General features: G+C 45.1%; 1 protein-coding gene across 1 annotated transcript in view; it reads left to right on the forward strand.

Moving 5' to 3' along the window:
• The first annotated feature begins 1884 nt into the window (after positions 1 to 1884).
• Positions 1885 to 17652, forward strand: part of tmem259 (transmembrane protein 259) — a 73817-nt gene continuing 58049 nt past the window's right edge. The window contains exon 1 of the mRNA XM_039767155.1: positions 1885 to 2669. Within this exon, the coding sequence (XP_039623089.1) occupies positions 2430 to 2669 (240 nt within the window). The 5' untranslated portion in view covers positions 1885 to 2429. The remainder of the gene's footprint in view (positions 2670 to 17652) is intronic.

Below are 17652 nucleotides of genomic sequence, written 5' to 3' on the forward strand. Positions count from 1 at the left end.
CACTGCCAGTAAGCACTGAGGTTTCTGCTTTGGACAATGGAGATCACAGGCGGGTTAAGCTGTGAGCTGATGGAGGGAAGCGATGAGTTGGGGTCTTACAAGGGTATTAATGGAAGGAGTTGAGGTCTGGCTATTGGCTTTTTGGGTGCACCTAAGCCCACTCATCCATTTAGGGTTGGGCACCAGTGCAAAGGTCTGTCCGTCAGTGTTCCTCCTCTGTCATTTGTGGTCCTTTGTTCAGAACTTGGGTGTCCCGCTCGTGCCTTTGAGAGACGTCTCCAGATGTGACAGAGCCTGGTATCCATCATCTCATCGGATGGGCCAATGAAAAAGAAGCTGGCAGTGGATTGTGGTCCAGTCCTGGCAAAATGGGTAATGCCAGTGTGTCCCACAACTCCCCGAATGCGCCTAAGAGTCCACCTGCTCCACCAGGATCCCACTCATCAGTGTTTGTCAAGCCCTTTCACTGCTGATGTGCTAATTCTACTCCTTGGCAGCCCTCTGAACTTGGCACCCCAGCTTCTTCTGGTGACGAGGCCAGTAAAGCGGTGTCATCAGCTCACCTGAGATTGCCTGGTGGTCTTCTCACCATTCCGGAGGCCTCCCCAGAATCCTGGGATGATGAACGAACATGGGGAGATGTCACTGTATGTCTTTGCCGGACTCTCCTTTGCTGAGACTGGAAGTCCTGATGGCAGCACACTCTGGTCTGCCCTGATGTCACGGCAGTCACCAGGCTCAGGTCACATGACTTTGTCTCCAGTTAGCACACTGGGCACACACAGTGAGTTGGACTTGAAGACCCCCAGCATCTTTAGGACTCATCACTAATCTATTTATAACCTGCTTTGTGTCCACTTCCCTACCAAGGGAATGTGCCCGCTTCTTTGCCAAGACAAGACATGCCACATGTGGGGGTGCCCGTTTCTCTGCGGGGTCAAGACACGCCAGATGTGTTTATTATCTGCAGAGACGAAGCATGTCATACATCCACATGCCCACTTCTCTGCTGGTACATGGAATGCCACACATGCTTGTGCCTGTTTCTCTGCCAAGACAAGACATGCCACATATGCTGAAACCCACTTTTCTGTAGAGACCGGGCATGTCACATGTGCTCAGCTTAACACGTATGGGTGAAATGGGTACTGGCCAGCCCCAGGCGCATAGGAGACCACAATGTTTCTGTAGCCTATTTATGTTTCTGTTTTGCTGTCCAAACAGGGTCCCCAGTGCGTGCACTACTTTGATGCGCGTTCTCTGCCGAGACAAGACATGCCGTACATCCTCGCGCCCGCTTCCCTGCTGAAACACGGAACGCCGCTCGTGCTCGTGCTAGTGCTCGTGCTCGCTTCCCTGCCAGGTCAAGACACGTTTCTTCCCCACGACACACACACGCTCGCGCTCGCCTCCGACACCCGTTGCACGTGCCCGCGTCACCGTCCAGACAACTCGCGCTGCACGTGCTCATCCACGCGCCTTCACTACCCATGAAACGTCGCATAATTTTTTAAATTCTTTTCTAATTTTACCAGAAATGACTCAATGTGTTAAATGTTAATGGGAGATAAAACATTCTGCTTTTGTTAAGCGCCTTTCTTTTATAAATGTAAAACATCAAAATTAAACTCTCACCGGTGGTTTTAGGTAAGAATTCACGTTGTACTTCCAACAGAAACGGCAAACATTATTGTTGCTTTAAAATGATAAAACCCCTTATCTTTCTTTTTCGTCTCATATTCATTAAAAAATAAAAGTAAAGCTTTCTAGATATGGATGTATTCATTTCTTGCATTTTTGTATTTCACTTCATAATAGAATATGCAAATAACTCGGTCCTCCCTGCCTCTAGGTGGCGCTGTGCAGGTTGTTAATAGTCCTGCTTTACCTGCTTCTTGGCGGCCGTGACTGTCATCGACGCCTAGAGAAGAGGAGGCTGAGGAAATGGCAGCAGCAGAGCCAAGTAAACAGTGGGTTGGAAGGAGAGGCGTGAAACACTAAACGCGTACCGAGCTGCAGTCAACGGCACCGTCGAAAAATTACCGGATTGTTTCCTGGGGCGGACTGTACTGTGAGCCGTATGTCGTTCAGAGATCACGGAGGAAGTAAAGCCCCCGTCTGAGTCTTCGCGTCAACTAGCAGAGTCCCTCGACTGCGGTGACCCGGCATGTGACGGAGTTACTTACCAGCGCCAGGCATTGTTTTTTGGGGTGAGGCAGCCATACCGCGAGGTCTCCATTCAAACAGACGCCCCCCCAAGGCCCGCTTCCTTCTCGTCTCGTCTCCGTGAAAAGCTCGCGTTTACGAGGCACATGTGTCCAGAGGGAAGACGGCCGGCCAGGCTTTCCAGAGAGCGGCTTTAAGTTGCCCGTCTTACCGGGAGAAGCTTGTTTCAAGGTGTGGCTGCTGACTCCACCGTACAGGGGAAAATGTCCGAAAATCAGGGCAACGCGAACAACGTCCCAAACAACCACAACAACGGAGGAGGTGCAGGAGGAGGGGGTGCGGGAGCAGGGAACCGCATGAGGAACCCCAACATGAACCAAAATCCTCTCATCAACGTCCGCGACCGCCTGTTTCACGCTCTCTTCTTTAAGATGGCAGTCACCTACGCCCGGCTCTTCCCGCCTTCATTCCGGCGGATTTTTGAGTTCTTCGTTCTGTTGAAGGTAAGACCCCCGAGCGCGTCCATTAACTCCATTACCACAGCTCGCTGCGCCAAACGTTAGGGGAATCGGGGCTGTGCCGCCTAAGGGGGAGAGGACACACACCGCCAATGGCTTGTCACCTGTTGGTTTAAATGGCAGACAGGCTGGATGTGGTGCTACGGGGGGCAAATCCGATGGTGTTGATGCCAGTCAGCCCCCTGGCCGTCATGCCCAGGCGGTTTAGATTTCTGGCTTTGTCGAGTCTGCGCGCCTTCTGTTGGGTTGATTCGGCGTGTTTGAGTTTCTTGCAGCGCTAACAGCTGCCACAGTTCCGTTGATAAGACATTATAGACCGATAGAACTTTATTTGTCCCCTGGGGACATTTTTTTTTTTTGCTTTATTTTTTTTTACATATGTAGACACTCAATAAATTTACATGTACTTACCTGGCTGACGCCTTTACCCAAAGCAACATTCAAGGGATACAATTGGTTGCAATTCTTTTTAGGTTTTCCATTTGGCTCACAGGCAGGTGAAGTGAACTTGCTCAGGGTCACACAGTGTGAGTAGTGGGATATCGGACCCCACCTCCTGAAAGTTTGGAGTCCAATGCCTTAACCACTACACCACAGTACCCTGCAAATATAACAAAACCGGTACTTGTGTACTAAATGGATGGCTAATACCCTTTTCTATAATCGTAACGCAAATTGGAGTTTCGTTTTTAACATTGGGCACCCACCCAAAGATGACCTTAACATTAGGGACCACCCCCCCACTAACTTTAAGGTTAGTATTTGTGGTTTGGGGTAAGTCAGCCTAATAATTTAAACATCAAAAATTAAGCAACTGGGGTGCCTCCCCCGTGGAGCCCAACACTAGAATGGGTAGGAACTGCCGTCCGTTTAGTACGCAAGTACCAAAAAAACAAACCTCTCCCAGGTATAAGAGTCGGCAGCCCTATGCCTAGTGAGGCGCTATACTGGCGCATTGCCATTGGTGTAAAGGAGCCCCCGTCGTGTTTCGTCGTCTGAATGATTTTTTTGCCTGAAAGTCCTCAGTGGTGGTGTGCAGAATTGTTCATAATGGCTCTCCGTTTTGTCTTCATTCTCTCCTTTGCTATGACTTCCAGGGGGTCATGAATGTGCCCAAATACTGAGCCTGCACTTTCAATTACCTTCTGTGTGGTAGTGCTTTGAGTAGTGAGAATGGCGCTGTATAAATGTAATAAATTAATATCATTACTTACAAATGAACCTAAGGCCTCATATGCAGTACTTAAATGTTTAGCTTTATTGTCTCCTCCACTACATGCAACAGGGGGTTCAGGCTGCCTGCCCTTTTTAATGAGCTTCGGATAAATGGGGAGGGTTATGTCAGGAAGGGCATCCGGTGTAATATTTTGCCAAATCAATATGCGGACAACAATTTTGGATGATCCGCTGGAGCAGCCGAAAGAAGAAGAAGAAGAAGTTGATTCAGTGGGTCACTCCTGAAGTGATGTCAACAGCCCAGCACACACCACAGTGGCCATCACTGAGCTGTAGAACATTAGAACAATCGAGACCAGAACGGGCCATTCAGCCCAACAAAGCTCACCAGTCCTATCCACTTACTACTTCCAAAAAAGTCGACTTTTGAAAGTCCTTAAAGCAGGGGTTCTCGACGTCGGTCCTGGGGACCCCCTGTGGCTGCAGGGTTTTGTTCCAACCAGATTCCTAATCGGTGACAACACCTTATAGCACTGATCTATTTAATTAGCTGGTATTTTTTGTTTCTTTTATTTGACATTCAGAAAAGCACAGCAGCATGATTTTTACATTTATAAGACATTTATACATATTTCTGCTTTTGTACTAGATTTAAATGCTTAACTCTCTTTTGTTGATTTCATTATACTTCGCCCTTTCTCTGTGCAGTTTTTCCCCCTTCATTGTATCTTAATAATGACAACTTAAAACGAGCCGAGCAGACAGCCTGGCAGACAACACACTGGATAATCAAAGGCTGCAGCAACTTTAGAGTCAAACCCACCAGTTAGTAAATAATGGATTAATTAAACAACACCTTGAAAAGTAGAATGAAAATACTATTAAACAGAAAAAAGTACATTATTCCTGTATAACTGCTTGGTACATTTTAAAATATATATATATTTATTTGTTTTCTAATTAATATATTGCTCCTTAAAACACAGAACTTGAGAAATATCAGTTCACTTAATTAGCCCAGGAGTTCAATTAAAAACAGAAGCTGGTTGGAACAAAATCCTGCAGCGACAGGGGGTCCCCAGGACCGACATTGAGAACCCCTGCCTTAAAGTCTTCCTGTGCACCACACTACTTGGTCACTTATTCCACTTGGTGTCTCCGATGCTCTGTGTAAATTAAAACTTCCTAATGTTTGTGTGAAGTTCACCCTTCACGAGTTTCCAACTGTGTCCCCGTGTTCTTGATGAACTCATTTTAAAGTCACCGTCTCGATCCACTGGACTGATGCCCTTCATCATTTTAAACACTTCAGTCAGGTCTCCTCTTCATCACTGTATAGGCTCAGCTCTTTTAATCTTCATCACTCACGCCCTGCAGCCCCCCCTGGAATCAGCCTAGTCGCTCTTCTCTGGACCTTCTCTAGTGCTGCTGTGTCTTTATGGAGACCTAAACTGCACACAGTACTCCAGATGAGGCCTCACCAGTGTGTTATAAAGCTGAGCAGAACCTCCTTTGACTTGAACTCCACACATCAAGGCGCTATATAACCTAACATTCTGTTAGCCTTCTTAATGGCTTGTCTGGAAGTCAATAGCTTAGACTCCTAAATCCTTCTCATAAGGTGGACTCTCGATGTTCAGACCCCCATTGTGTATTCAAACCTCACATTTTCACTTCCTATGTGTAATTCTTTACATTTACTGACATTAAATTTCATCGTCCACAAATCTACCCAAACCTGTCTGCTGTCCAAGTCCTTCTGTGATGATATAACGGATTCCAAATTATCTGCTAATCCACCTATCTTGGTATCATCTGCAAACTTAACCGGCTTGTTCCTTTTATTCCTTTCTAAATCATTTATATTTATTAAAATAATAATAATTCTTTGCATTTATATAGCGCTTTTCTCACTACTCATTGCAGGTTAAGGGCCTTGCTCAATGGCCCAGCAGAGCAGAGTCCCTTTTGGCATTTACGGGATTTGAACCAGACACCTTCCAGATTGCCAGTGCAGATCCCTAGCCTCAGAGCTAAAAATAGCAGCGGGCCCAGCACTGCCCCCTGCTGGTCACCACTCTTAACGTCACCCAGTTCCGATGAGGTTCCTCACACCATCACCCTCTGCTTCCTGTGTCTGAGCCAATTCTGCACACCCTGAATTCCCACTTTTTTTTGTTTGATGCCCACCCTCTCATGTGGCACCTTATCAAATCCTTTCTGAAAGTCCAGATCAATAATCTCATCTGCTCCACTCTGATCGTATCCTTTTGTCACCTCCTCATAGAATTCCAGCCTGTTAGTAAAACACAACCTGAAGATGTGAAGGATGTCCCTGTCCACACTTACAGGACAACATCTCCTAAGGGAAAAAAAAAACCCAAGGGTTCACTCTGCCCTTTCTTGTCTGATTTCTTTCTGTTATGAGATCAGTCCAGCCTGGCATTGATGTGGACCCCCAAGTTCTTGTAGTAGGCGACCACATCCACTCCTTGCATATTGTGAACGATAGGGGGCGTCCTCGCTCCCTTGAACCCCTGTCCACGACTCCAGACACCAGGTAAAAGTCCTCAAGTTGACTTTATTTTGTTGCCACAGTGCACAAAGCACACACTCCACCACAATTGTCATTAAACTCACAATAATACAATAATAAACAATAAACCAATCCTCCAGCTCCCAGACGCGTTGCCACCCTTCCACCCAGCTCAGCTCATTGTCTGTGAGTTTCCATAGTCCTTTTATAATCCCTGACCCGGAAGTGTTTCTGCCCAATAGTCCACAAGTCCTTTTCCTTCCGGGTCAGGGTAAATAGTCTCTTTCTTCAACCCGGAAGTCCGTCGCTCTTCCTGTGACGAACCTCCGGGTCACAGGGCATGAAGAAGCCCTCGGTCCTCCCTGCAGCTCCCTCCTGTGGCCCCCACGGCATCCAGCAGGGCTTTGCATAAAAACTCCAATGTCCACGATGCCCTGCTGGTCTTCTGGGGACCTCCATGCTGCAAGGAGGGCTCCACCTGGCGGCTTGGGGGTATTGGCCGGGATAAATGGCCGGCCATCCATTACAATATAAAGGCTGTCTGGTGCAGCAAAGATCAAGAAGCAGTTTTTTTGTTTCCTGATATTGAGTTGCAGACAATTGTCAGAGTTCTCCCCCGACTCCTCTCCTCAACTTCACCCCCCCAATACGTGCAGAGAATTTCCACAAGTGACTTGACCAGCTGCTATGTTCATAGTCAGAGGTGTAGAGAGTGAAGAGTAAAGCAGCCAGGCCTGTCCCTTGTGGTGCCCACACCATCAGACTGTGGTCAGCCTGACTGACAGAGAGTCCATCATCCAGGACACCCCAGGCTCACCCACCTGCATATCTAACCGAGATGGCTGGATGGTACTGAAGGCGCTGGAGAGATCCAAACACAGAATCCTCACAGTGCTGCCATCTTTGTCCAGTCTTGTGATCGATAATTGCATCAAGTCTTTGTCAAATAAGCAAACTGCAGTGGGTCCAGGTGGTCTGCCACAAGAGGACTCCTAGTCCAGGAGCAGCCTCTCAAGTGTCTTCAAGGTGGGGGCAGTAAGTGCCACTGGTCTCTAGTCATTAGATGAAGAGACGTCTGCCTTCCTTTGAACGGGAACAATGCAGGATGTGTTCCACACTTTCTGGAGCCTAAGTGACCGACTGAGCAGGTGACAGAGGACAACAACATTGATTTCTGTAGCACAGTTCCATACAAATGATGTGAGCTCAAAGTGCTTTACAGGATGAAGAAAGAGAAAAAAGATAATTAGGCAATATTAATTAATATAAAGTAAAAGTAAGGTCCGATGGCCAGGGAGGACGGGGAAAAAAAAAACAAAAACTCCAGAATCTGCAGGGGGTCCGAGGCCCCTCTAGGCATTCTACCTAACATCAATGACCTTAATCAGTCCTCATGGTATTCAGGGTTCACATGGAAGAACTTGATGAGGGCGGTCATGTGGACTTCTGGCCTTTAACCCATCAATGGAGGGACATCATGGTGCTTTGATCGGGTAGTGTTGGGGGCGCAGACTGGAAAAAGAGCAGCAGAGAAAGTAGGGGTGAGTACGGATTGAGGAGCCTCCAAAGCCGGTTGGCACAGGTCTTAAGAACTCGAGGACAGTGTCCCTCTGGTCCCACAGGTTTTTCTGTGTGTAGCCCCCTCAGTTTTCCCCCCCATTCTGTTATGACGCTCAGAGGTGAAGTAGGGGTGGCGTGGGGGTCATTAGAAGAATTGGGCAGTGGGAGGGACAGTCTACTAAACAAAATTACTTCAGGGCAGTAGCCTTGTCTGGCATCTGAGGCCACTAATGATGCCCGGTCCATCCCAGACATCTTTCATGTTTTTCTTCTATTTTAGCTCTGTAAACTTCCCTTCTTTTACTTGCAGATGAAAATTTGACTTTTAACAAAACCTCAGTAAATTAAAAAAAAAAATAGATTATGACAAACAACAATAGCAATCCCCCCGCCCCGCCCCCATATACCAGAATGATAGGAAACTTCTGACTTGGCTTAGTGTAAGAAGAGCCACAGTGGTGCATCATACAGGCGTATTGCTGTAGGTGTGAAGGACCCCCATTACTGCTTCTATACACACTTCACCTGAGCGACTTTCAGTGTCCGCCTTTTATTGCTGGTCTGGTCATAGAGTCAGTCGGTCTGCTGGCATCTCTTTCAATTCCTCAGACCACCTTTGTGCGTTCACTTCTGTCCATTTACAGGTGCACTTCTTCCATTGTCAGCCTGTCGGCCCCCCATTTGTCTCCATTCTTCACTGGGTCTGCCTTCCCAATCAGAAGTTCATTGGCCTCAAAAGTGTTCCCATTTTGCTGAAGAGATTCAAAGATCCCCTGCAATCGGGGCAGTTAGGTGGGCAGCCATACTTGCTTTGACCGGCATAGTAGATGTTGAACTCACATGTACTGCACATGTAGGATGTAGTTTTGTGTGTCTCCTCAGAAGAGTTGACAATAAAACAGTCAATGCCAACAGAGAGGGGCAGAAACATACGTAGCGTGCAGCCCAGTGCAATTATATACTCGCCTCGTGAACAGATCCGGGCATTGACTCACCCATTTCTTTATTTTCAGCTGTCCTTTGGTGGGTTTACTGGTGTGTTAGTGGTTGTGGTCATCTTGAAAGGCCCACTTTTGTTTTGGCTTCAATCCTCTGAGAGATGCTCTCACCTTATCCTCAAGACCCCTCTGGTATAATGAAGAATTCATTGTGGATTCTCTGGTGAGCTGTCCTGGCCCTGAAACGGTAACGTGCCCCCAAACCAGAAGTTTCTCACCACTGTGCTTTGCTATTTCTGTCAGGTTTGTCTGCTCAGATAAGCTCTCTGCCTTTGCCCCGTCTCTCCAGAACACGTTTCAGAAGTCCCAATCGTCCTTAGGTGTTCATGGCCAGACGTCTGTTGTGTACTGGCACACCTCCCATGTCCATCCCAGTTGGGCAGCCACTTTCTAATGGTGGACTTGTGACTTGTTGACAAGAGCTACCTGGCCAGCCCTGTGATGGAATTCTGGATGTCTCGTCTCACTCTCTGTGCTTTCATTTCAAGTACATTGAGATATTAAACTCTGCAAGTGTCGGTTGTAAGACGCTAGGGGTCTCTGTTGCCCCGTTAAACCCAACAGACAGACGCACAGGACACCAGTTAAAAGCACAAAGAAGTATTTTTCATTCTTTTCTTCTCCAATAGTGCACACCACAGCCACAGTAAACAGGCAAGCAAATAAGTAGGATAGATAGATAGATAGATGATTGAAAGGCACTATATGATAGAGAGATAGATCGATAGATAGATAGTTTATTAATCCCAAGGGGAAATTCACATAATCCAGCAGCAGTATACTGATACAAAGAAACAATATTCAATTAAATAGTAATAAAAATGAAAATGAAAAAAATAAATAAAAATAAAATTAATGTTAGCATTTACTCCCCCGGTTAGAATTGAAGAGTTGCATAGTGTGGGGGAGGAACGATCTCCTCAGTCTGTCATTAGAGCAGGACGGTGACAAAAGTCTGTCACTGAAGCTGCTCCTCTGCCTGGAGATGACACGGTTCAGTGGATACACAAATCTCACTCTCTGTTTTCTCCTCCACACCTCCCAGCATGCTCTGCCCTACACCTCCCGACTCCGGCTCGCTTGTTGGGTCTTCAGCAGCAGTGCTTTTTATTGTCCTTCTGTTCACGTGACTTGCTAGCACTTCCGAGTCACAAGAACAACTCCAGTTTTCTTCAGCCTGGGCTATGGGCAGTGCCACCCACAGCACCCAGCAGGGCAGTGGTGTTAAACTCCATGTCCCATAGTGCCTTGTGGGAATCCGGGGCACCACTGCAGTCCAGGAAAGCTGTCCCAAGGAGGTTGCCTTCCCCCATCCTTTCCACTCTGTGGGGGTCCTGCCCCGGTTGAGCTGCCGGCCGTCCGTCCTTCCCACAGTTAAAAAAACAAAAAAACAAAAAGGGAACCGCTGGTTCTAAAACGTTTGAGTCTTCCTTCCACATAACCTGCCAGACCTGCAGCTCAGCGTGTTCTCTTCACAGCTCGACCTGATGCCCGCTTTGCCTGTTGTTAAGCTATGAGGTGCCTGTCACGCCAGCTGTTGAACTTTTAGTAAGATGGCGTCAAGATTCTTTTGTGGCTTTTGCTCAGCCAGACCTGCTCATGGCGGTTTTCTCCAGTTTCCAAATTCCTTTTGATGGCACCTTGGCTTTCTTTATGATTTCTGTACTGAAAAGACCGACCCGTCTTAGAATTATAGTGGCCTTCCTTTGTGAGTGTCTTTGCCAAGATTGTCCAAATAATCTGTGGCTTGACATGCCATTTTAATAACACAGCTTCAAAAATGTCATTTAAACTCCAGTTAGGGAGACTGGGATGTTGGTCTCTGAGTACCCCAAGTTAACACATGTAGAGATCTCGGTGAAAGATCCCAGTCATATGGCCATGTAACCTCTGAGCCAGTCGGCAGTTATGAAGTTCACGGTCTCCGTTGCTCCCTGTTATCACACACACATACGTCCAACAGCCATTGGTAGAAGACGGTGGAAGTGTCCACAAAGATAAACTTTGTGAGGTAATCGCACTCTTCCTTCTGCTTGTTGAAATACAGGGAGATTCACTCGAAGGAGACCCTGAATGTTCTGTCATAACTCCCGTTAGAATGAAGCAATCTGAGCCCAAACAGTCCACTCTGTCCCTTGACGTATGTAATCGATTGCATTACGTGACATGCTGGAAGTGGTTTCCGATTTCGACATGGCGCTCCATGTTCCTGAACGTATCGGCAAGCGTCTCAGTGGGGAATAGTAGCAATTACTCGTTGGATGTTTTCCTTCAAATCCTCCACATGAAATGACCCTGTTGCTCCATTTCTGCCTTGCACTCCTTGCCGATGTGCGACACGTTGCTCCATCTTGCTGGAAGTCATCTTCCATTAACTCGCGATCATCCAGTTGATTCTGATGTCGCTTAAACGAATTGGTGACCCAATAGGCTCACACCATGAAAGATGCGCTGCTCGATACGGTGCACCACCATCCTGACTGAGTGAAGGGGCATCCAGAAGTTGCAAACAGCTGTCTGGTACCCACCTCATCGCTCTGATGCAGGGGCATCCCGGCTCATTTGAAGCTCCACATACTGATGAGCACACTGCACGTTGTATCGTTCAGATTGCTTCGTCCTACTTAGAGTTATTGTAGAATATTTGGGGGCTTCTTTCGAGCGAATCTTCATGCAGAAATAAGCTCAGTGCACAATGGCAGGGGACAGTGAGAGGCTCTGTGCTTGTTTTTGAATTCCCAGCAGCCTTTGGTGATGTTTAATCATTTTATTAGCGCATTTTGATGTTATTGGAGGGTTTTGTCGAAGGAGAACTCTTAAGTGGGATGTGCACATGTAAATGGGGGTGTTTAACCCTTAAACTGCCACATACTTAGGGGTTAATGCACCCCTGGACGCCAAATATTTTTTTTGCTGTACTTTTACACTAGAATTACCAGAGCCTACGAAAAAACTCGTAGATCCATCCCACCTTAAAACGCTTCGCACCTCTCTGTCGGCGTCTTTTGTCCTGTAAATGTGTCGATAAGCAGCAAGCAGCCAGCTATCACATCCCGCACAGTTTTCTCAGCTCAAGTCTCTTTACCTGCGTGTCAGTTGATTAGTTGTATAGAGTGAGAAGTCAAGCAAAATGACACCTTTTATAAATACTATATCGTTATTTGGAACACTTGCATTTCATTTGTATCTACAACGATCTATGCACAGTATATTTTAGTAATATTTGACAAAATGTATAGACATGAAGTGTATAATGTGTGAAGCCTAAGGTCCAAATATCAAAGAAACACTTTGACAAAAGCTGCAAATCTAACAGAACAAGTGCGCTTCTATTCAAGAATATAACTGCAGAAAAGGAACCCACGTTAGGGTGCGACACACATTTACTACGACAGCTTCGGTGGCACAACGGTATCAGCTGTTGACTGGTAATCTAAACTTCACGGTTTCGATCCCTGAAGAGTCAGTTTTGAGAAGTGAGCTGCTCGTATTCTTACTATTATAGAATAAAACCAGTGTACAGTGGTGCTTGAAAGTTTGTGAACCCTTTAGAATTTTTTATATTTCTGCATAAATATGACCTAAAACATAATCAGATTTTCACTCAAGTCCTAAAAGTAGATAAAGAGAAACCAGTTAAACAAATGAAACAAAAATATTATACTTATCATTTATTTATTGAGGAAAATTATGGAATATTACATATTTTTGAGTGGCAAAGGTATGTGAACCTCATGGATTAGCAGTTAGTTTGAAGGTGAAATTCGAGTCAATGGGATGCCAGACCAGGTGTGAGTGGGCACCCTGTGTTATTTAAAGAACAGGATCTATCAAAGTCTGCTCTTCACAACACATGTCTGTGGAATTGTGTCATGGCACGAACAAAGGAGATTTCTGAGGACCTCACAAAAACAGTTGTTGGTGCTCATCAGGCTGAAAAAGGTGACAAAACCATCTCTAAAGAGTTTGGACTCCACCAATCCACAGTCAGACAGATTGTGTACAAATGGAGGAAATTCAAGACCATTGTTACCCTCCCCAGGAGTGGTCGACCACCAAAGATCAATCCAAGAGTAAGGCACATGTGTAATAGTCGGACCCCAGGGTAATGTAAGCAACTGAAGGCCTCTCTCACATTGGCTAATGTTCATGTTCATGAGTCCACCATCAGGAGAACGCTGAACAACAACGGTGTGCATGGCAGGGTTGCAAGGAGAAAGCCACTGCTCTCCAAAAAATACATTGCTGCTCGTCTGCAGCTAAAGATCACGTGGACGAACCAGAAGGCTACTGGAAGAATGTTTTGTGGACAGATGAGACCAAAATAGAACTTTTTGGTTTAAATGACAAGCGTTATGTTTGGAGAAAGGAAAACACTGCATTCCAGCATAAGAACCTCATCCCATCTGTGAAACATGGAGGTGGTAGGTATCAGAGTTTGGGCCTGTTGTGCTGCATCTGGGCCAGGACGGCTTGCCTTCATTGATGGAACAATGAAGTCTGAATTATATCAGAGAATTCTAAAGGAAAATGTCGGGACATCTGTCCATGAACTGAATCTCAAGAGAAGGTGGGTCATGCAGCAAGACAACGACCCTAAGCACACAAGTCGTTCTACCAAAGAATGGTTACAGAAGAATAAAGTGAATGTTCTGGAATGGCCAAATCAAAGTCCTGACCTTAATCCAATCGAAATGGTGTGGAAGGACCTGAAGAGAGCAGTTCATGTGAGGAAACCCACCAACATCCCAGAGTTGCAACTGTTCTGTACGGAGGAATGGGCGAAAACTCCTCTAAGCTGGTGTGCAGGAATTAACAGAAGTTACCGGAAACGTTTAGTAAGGGGGGGTCACATCAGATACTGAAAGCAAAGGTTCACATAATTTTGCCAATCACTAATATGTAATATTCGATCATTTTCCTTAATAAATAAATGACCAAGTATAATATTTTTGTTTAACTGGTTTCTCTTTATCTACTTTTAGGACTTGAGTGAAAATCTGATGATGTTTTAGGTTATATCTATGCGGAAATATAGAAAATTCTAAAGGGTTCACAAACTTTCAAGCACAACTGTAATTTATGATACTTGTAAAGGTTAGCTTTTTCTTTTTTCTTTTTATTCAGTTTTATTCTCACAGTCGTGTTCACGATCCAAACTCCCCCAGTGCATTCGACACTGCTGTTTTCACATAGACGCGCTATAACAGAGGTGAACTCAGATCATGACGACGGTTCTACATCGACAGAATGCACTTTTGCCATCGCTGTACTTTGTATATGTACACGGGAAGCTCTGCAGTCTACTTGTGACTTTAGGAAGTAAGTAAATAAATAAAGGTAAATAACATTCAATCTGACTCTTGCATACAAAGGACGGTGCATGTGCCCAAAACATGAACATTTATATGTTACTAACATAAAAGTCAGATCGAATGTTATTTACCTTTATTTATTTACTTACTTCCTAAAGTCACAAGTAGACTGCAGAGCTTCCCGTGTACATATACAAAGTACAGCGATGGCAAAAGTGCATTCTTGCTCCGATGTAGAACCGTCGTCATGATCTGAGTTCACCTCTGTTATAGCGCGTCTATGTGAAAACAGCAGTGTCGAATGCGTTTTGATCGTGAACGCGGCTGAGAGAATAAAACTGAATAAAAAAAAAAAAACAAAGCTAATCTTTACAAGTATCATAAATTACACCGGCGGTTACAGACTGGAATCAAATGTACAGTGGTGTGAAAAACTATTTGCCCCCTTCCTGATTTCTTATTCTTTTGCATGTTTGTCACACAAAATGTTTCTGGTCATCAAACACATTTAACCATTAGTCAAATATAACACAAGTAAACACAAAATGCAGTTTTTAAATGATGGTTTTTATTATTTAGGGAGAAAAAAAATCCAAACCTACATGGCCCTGTGTGAAAAAGTAATTGCCCCTGAACCTAATAACTGGTTGGGCCACCCTTAGCAGCAATAACTGCAATCAAGCGTTTGCGATAACTTGCAATGAGTCTTTTCAGCGCTCTGGAGGGATTTTGGCCCACTCATCTTTGCAGAATTGTTGTAATTCAGCTTTATTTGAGGGTTTTCTAGCATGAAGCGCCTTTTTAAGGTCATGCCATAGCATCTCAATTGGATTCAGGTCAGGACTTTGACTAGGCCACTCCAAAGTCTTCATTTTGTTTTTCTTCAGCCATTCAGAGGTGGATTTGCTGGTGTGTTTTGGGTCATTGTCCTGTTGCAGCACCCAAGATCGCTTCAGCTTGAGTTGACGAACAGATGGCCGGACATTCTCCTTCAGGATTTTTGGTAGACAGTAGAATTCATGGTTCCATCTATCACAGCAAGCCTTCCAGGTCATTAAGCAGCAAAACAACCCCAGACCATCACACGACCACCACCATATTTTACTGTTGGTATGATGTTCTTTTTCTGAAATGCTGTGTTCCTTTTACGCCAGATGTAACGGGACATTTGCCTTCCAAAAGTTCAACTTTTGTCTCATCAGTCCACAAGGTATTTTCCCAAAAGTCTTGGCAATCATTGAGATGTTTCTTAGCAAAATTGAGACGAGCCCTAATGTTCTTTTTGCTTAACAGTGGTTTGCGTCTTGGAAATCTGCCATGCAGGCCGTTTTTGCCCAGTCTCTTTCTTATGGTGGAGTCGTGAACACTGACCTTAATTGAGGCAAGTGAGGCCTGCAGTTCTTTAGACGTTGTCCTGGGGTCTTTGTGACCTCTCGGATGAGTCGTCTCTGCGCTCTTGGGGTAATTTTGGTCGGCTGGCCACTCCTGGGAAGGTTCACCACTGTTCCATGTTTTTGCCATTTGTGGATAATGGCTCTCACTGTGGTTCACTGGAGTCCCAAAGCTTTAGAAATGGCTTTATAACCTTTACCAGACTGATAGATCTCAATGACTTCTGTTCTCATTTGTTCCTGAATTTCTTTGGATCTTGGCATGATGTCTAGCTTTTGAGGTGCTTTTGGTCTACTTCTCTGTGTCAGGCAGCTCCTATTGAAGTGATTTCTTGATTGAAACAGGTGTGGCAGTAATCAGGAAATTGAACTCAGGTGTGATACACCACAGTTAGGTGATTTTTGAACAAGGGGGCAATTACTTTTCACACAGGGCCATGTAGGTTTGGATTTTTTCTCCCTAAATAATAAAAACCATCATTTAAAAACTGCATTTTGTGTTTACTTGTGTTATATTTGACTAATGGTTAAATGTGTTTGATGATCAGAAACATTTTGTGTGACAAACACGCAAAAGAATAAGAAATCAGGAAGGGGGCAAATAGTTTTTCACACCACTGTATGTTTTTATTCTACAATAGTAAGAATATGAACATCACTTCTCAAAACGGACTCATCTGTGGTTGAACCCGTGAAGCTTTAATTACCAGTCAACAGTTGATACCGTTGTGCCACCGAAGCTGTCGTAGTAAATGCGTGTCGATGTCACACCCTAACGCGGGTTCTTTTTCTGCAGTTATTTAAGAGAGTTATTGAATACAAGCGCACTTGTTCTGTTATATTTGTACCTTTTTGTGGAAATGTTTCTTTGATATTTGGAATTCAGGCTTCACACATTATACACTTCATGTCTACATTTTGTCAATTATCACTAAAACATGAAAACGTTTCTGTTTTAACGATGTGTTTATATAGATTGTTGTAGACACAGAACACACATGAAATGCAAGTGTACCAAATAACGATCTAGTATTTATAAAAGGTGTCATTTTGCTTGACTTCTCACTCTAAGCAACTGACATGCAGGTAAATAGACTTGAGCTGAGAAAACTGTGCGGGGTGGGGGATGTGATAGTAGGCTGCTTGTCGACATATTTAAAGGACAAAAGACGCTGATGGAGAGGTGCGAAGAAATTTAAGGTGGGACGGATCTACAAGGTTTTTTTTTCGTAGGCTCTGGTAATTGTAGTGTAAACGTCACAATGCCCAAAGGAAAAGTGAAATTTGGATGGAACACACATTGTTTTCATGCAAAGAGCATCACAATTACTGCAAACAACGATCATTTCGCACACTGCCAATGAAACACTATTTAAAAAAAAAACTACTGGAATATGTAAAAGGGGCAACTGATGCCATTGATGAAATTCAGTAAATCACCGAGCCAACTGATCTTGACCTGGCTGCACACCGAGGCCAAAGCTGATGCTGGCAGGCCAGTCTAGTGCAGCGGCTCAGTCCTGGGGCAGTGAGGCTGATTCCATAGGGGGCGCCAGTGGTCACAAGCTGGCTACTTAACGAATGTACGGCATGGACTGATCAGGTCTGTCGTGCTGGCAAATTGCTCTGGGAAGTGGCTGTAGCCGCTTGTGGTGTTCAATGAATGTACGTCGCTGAATATTCTCGGCTCCACCGTGCTGGCAAATTGCGTTGGGAACTCACTACAGCCGGTTCCGGCGGTTCAAGGGTTAAGAAACTGGGTTTCTGCCTTAACTGGATTAGGCCGGAGATATACAAGGCTATTCAAAAATGAAAGAGCCGATTTCAAAACAAACCGTGTAAGACAGAAACACATTCCACACGTCACTGGATAGAGGAAAGTTGAAAGTTTAAAAGCCGACCTACAAGTACCAGTGAATGGCACCAGGCCCGCCTCATTTCCACTTGGAGGTCCGGCGTTACCTGAATGACTCTATTCCAGGTCGATGGATT

The sequence above is a fragment of the Polypterus senegalus genome, chromosome 10 (genome assembly GCF_016835505.1).
Source record: "Polypterus senegalus isolate Bchr_013 chromosome 10, ASM1683550v1, whole genome shotgun sequence".
Classification (NCBI taxonomy): domain Eukaryota; kingdom Metazoa; phylum Chordata; class Cladistia; order Polypteriformes; family Polypteridae; genus Polypterus; species Polypterus senegalus.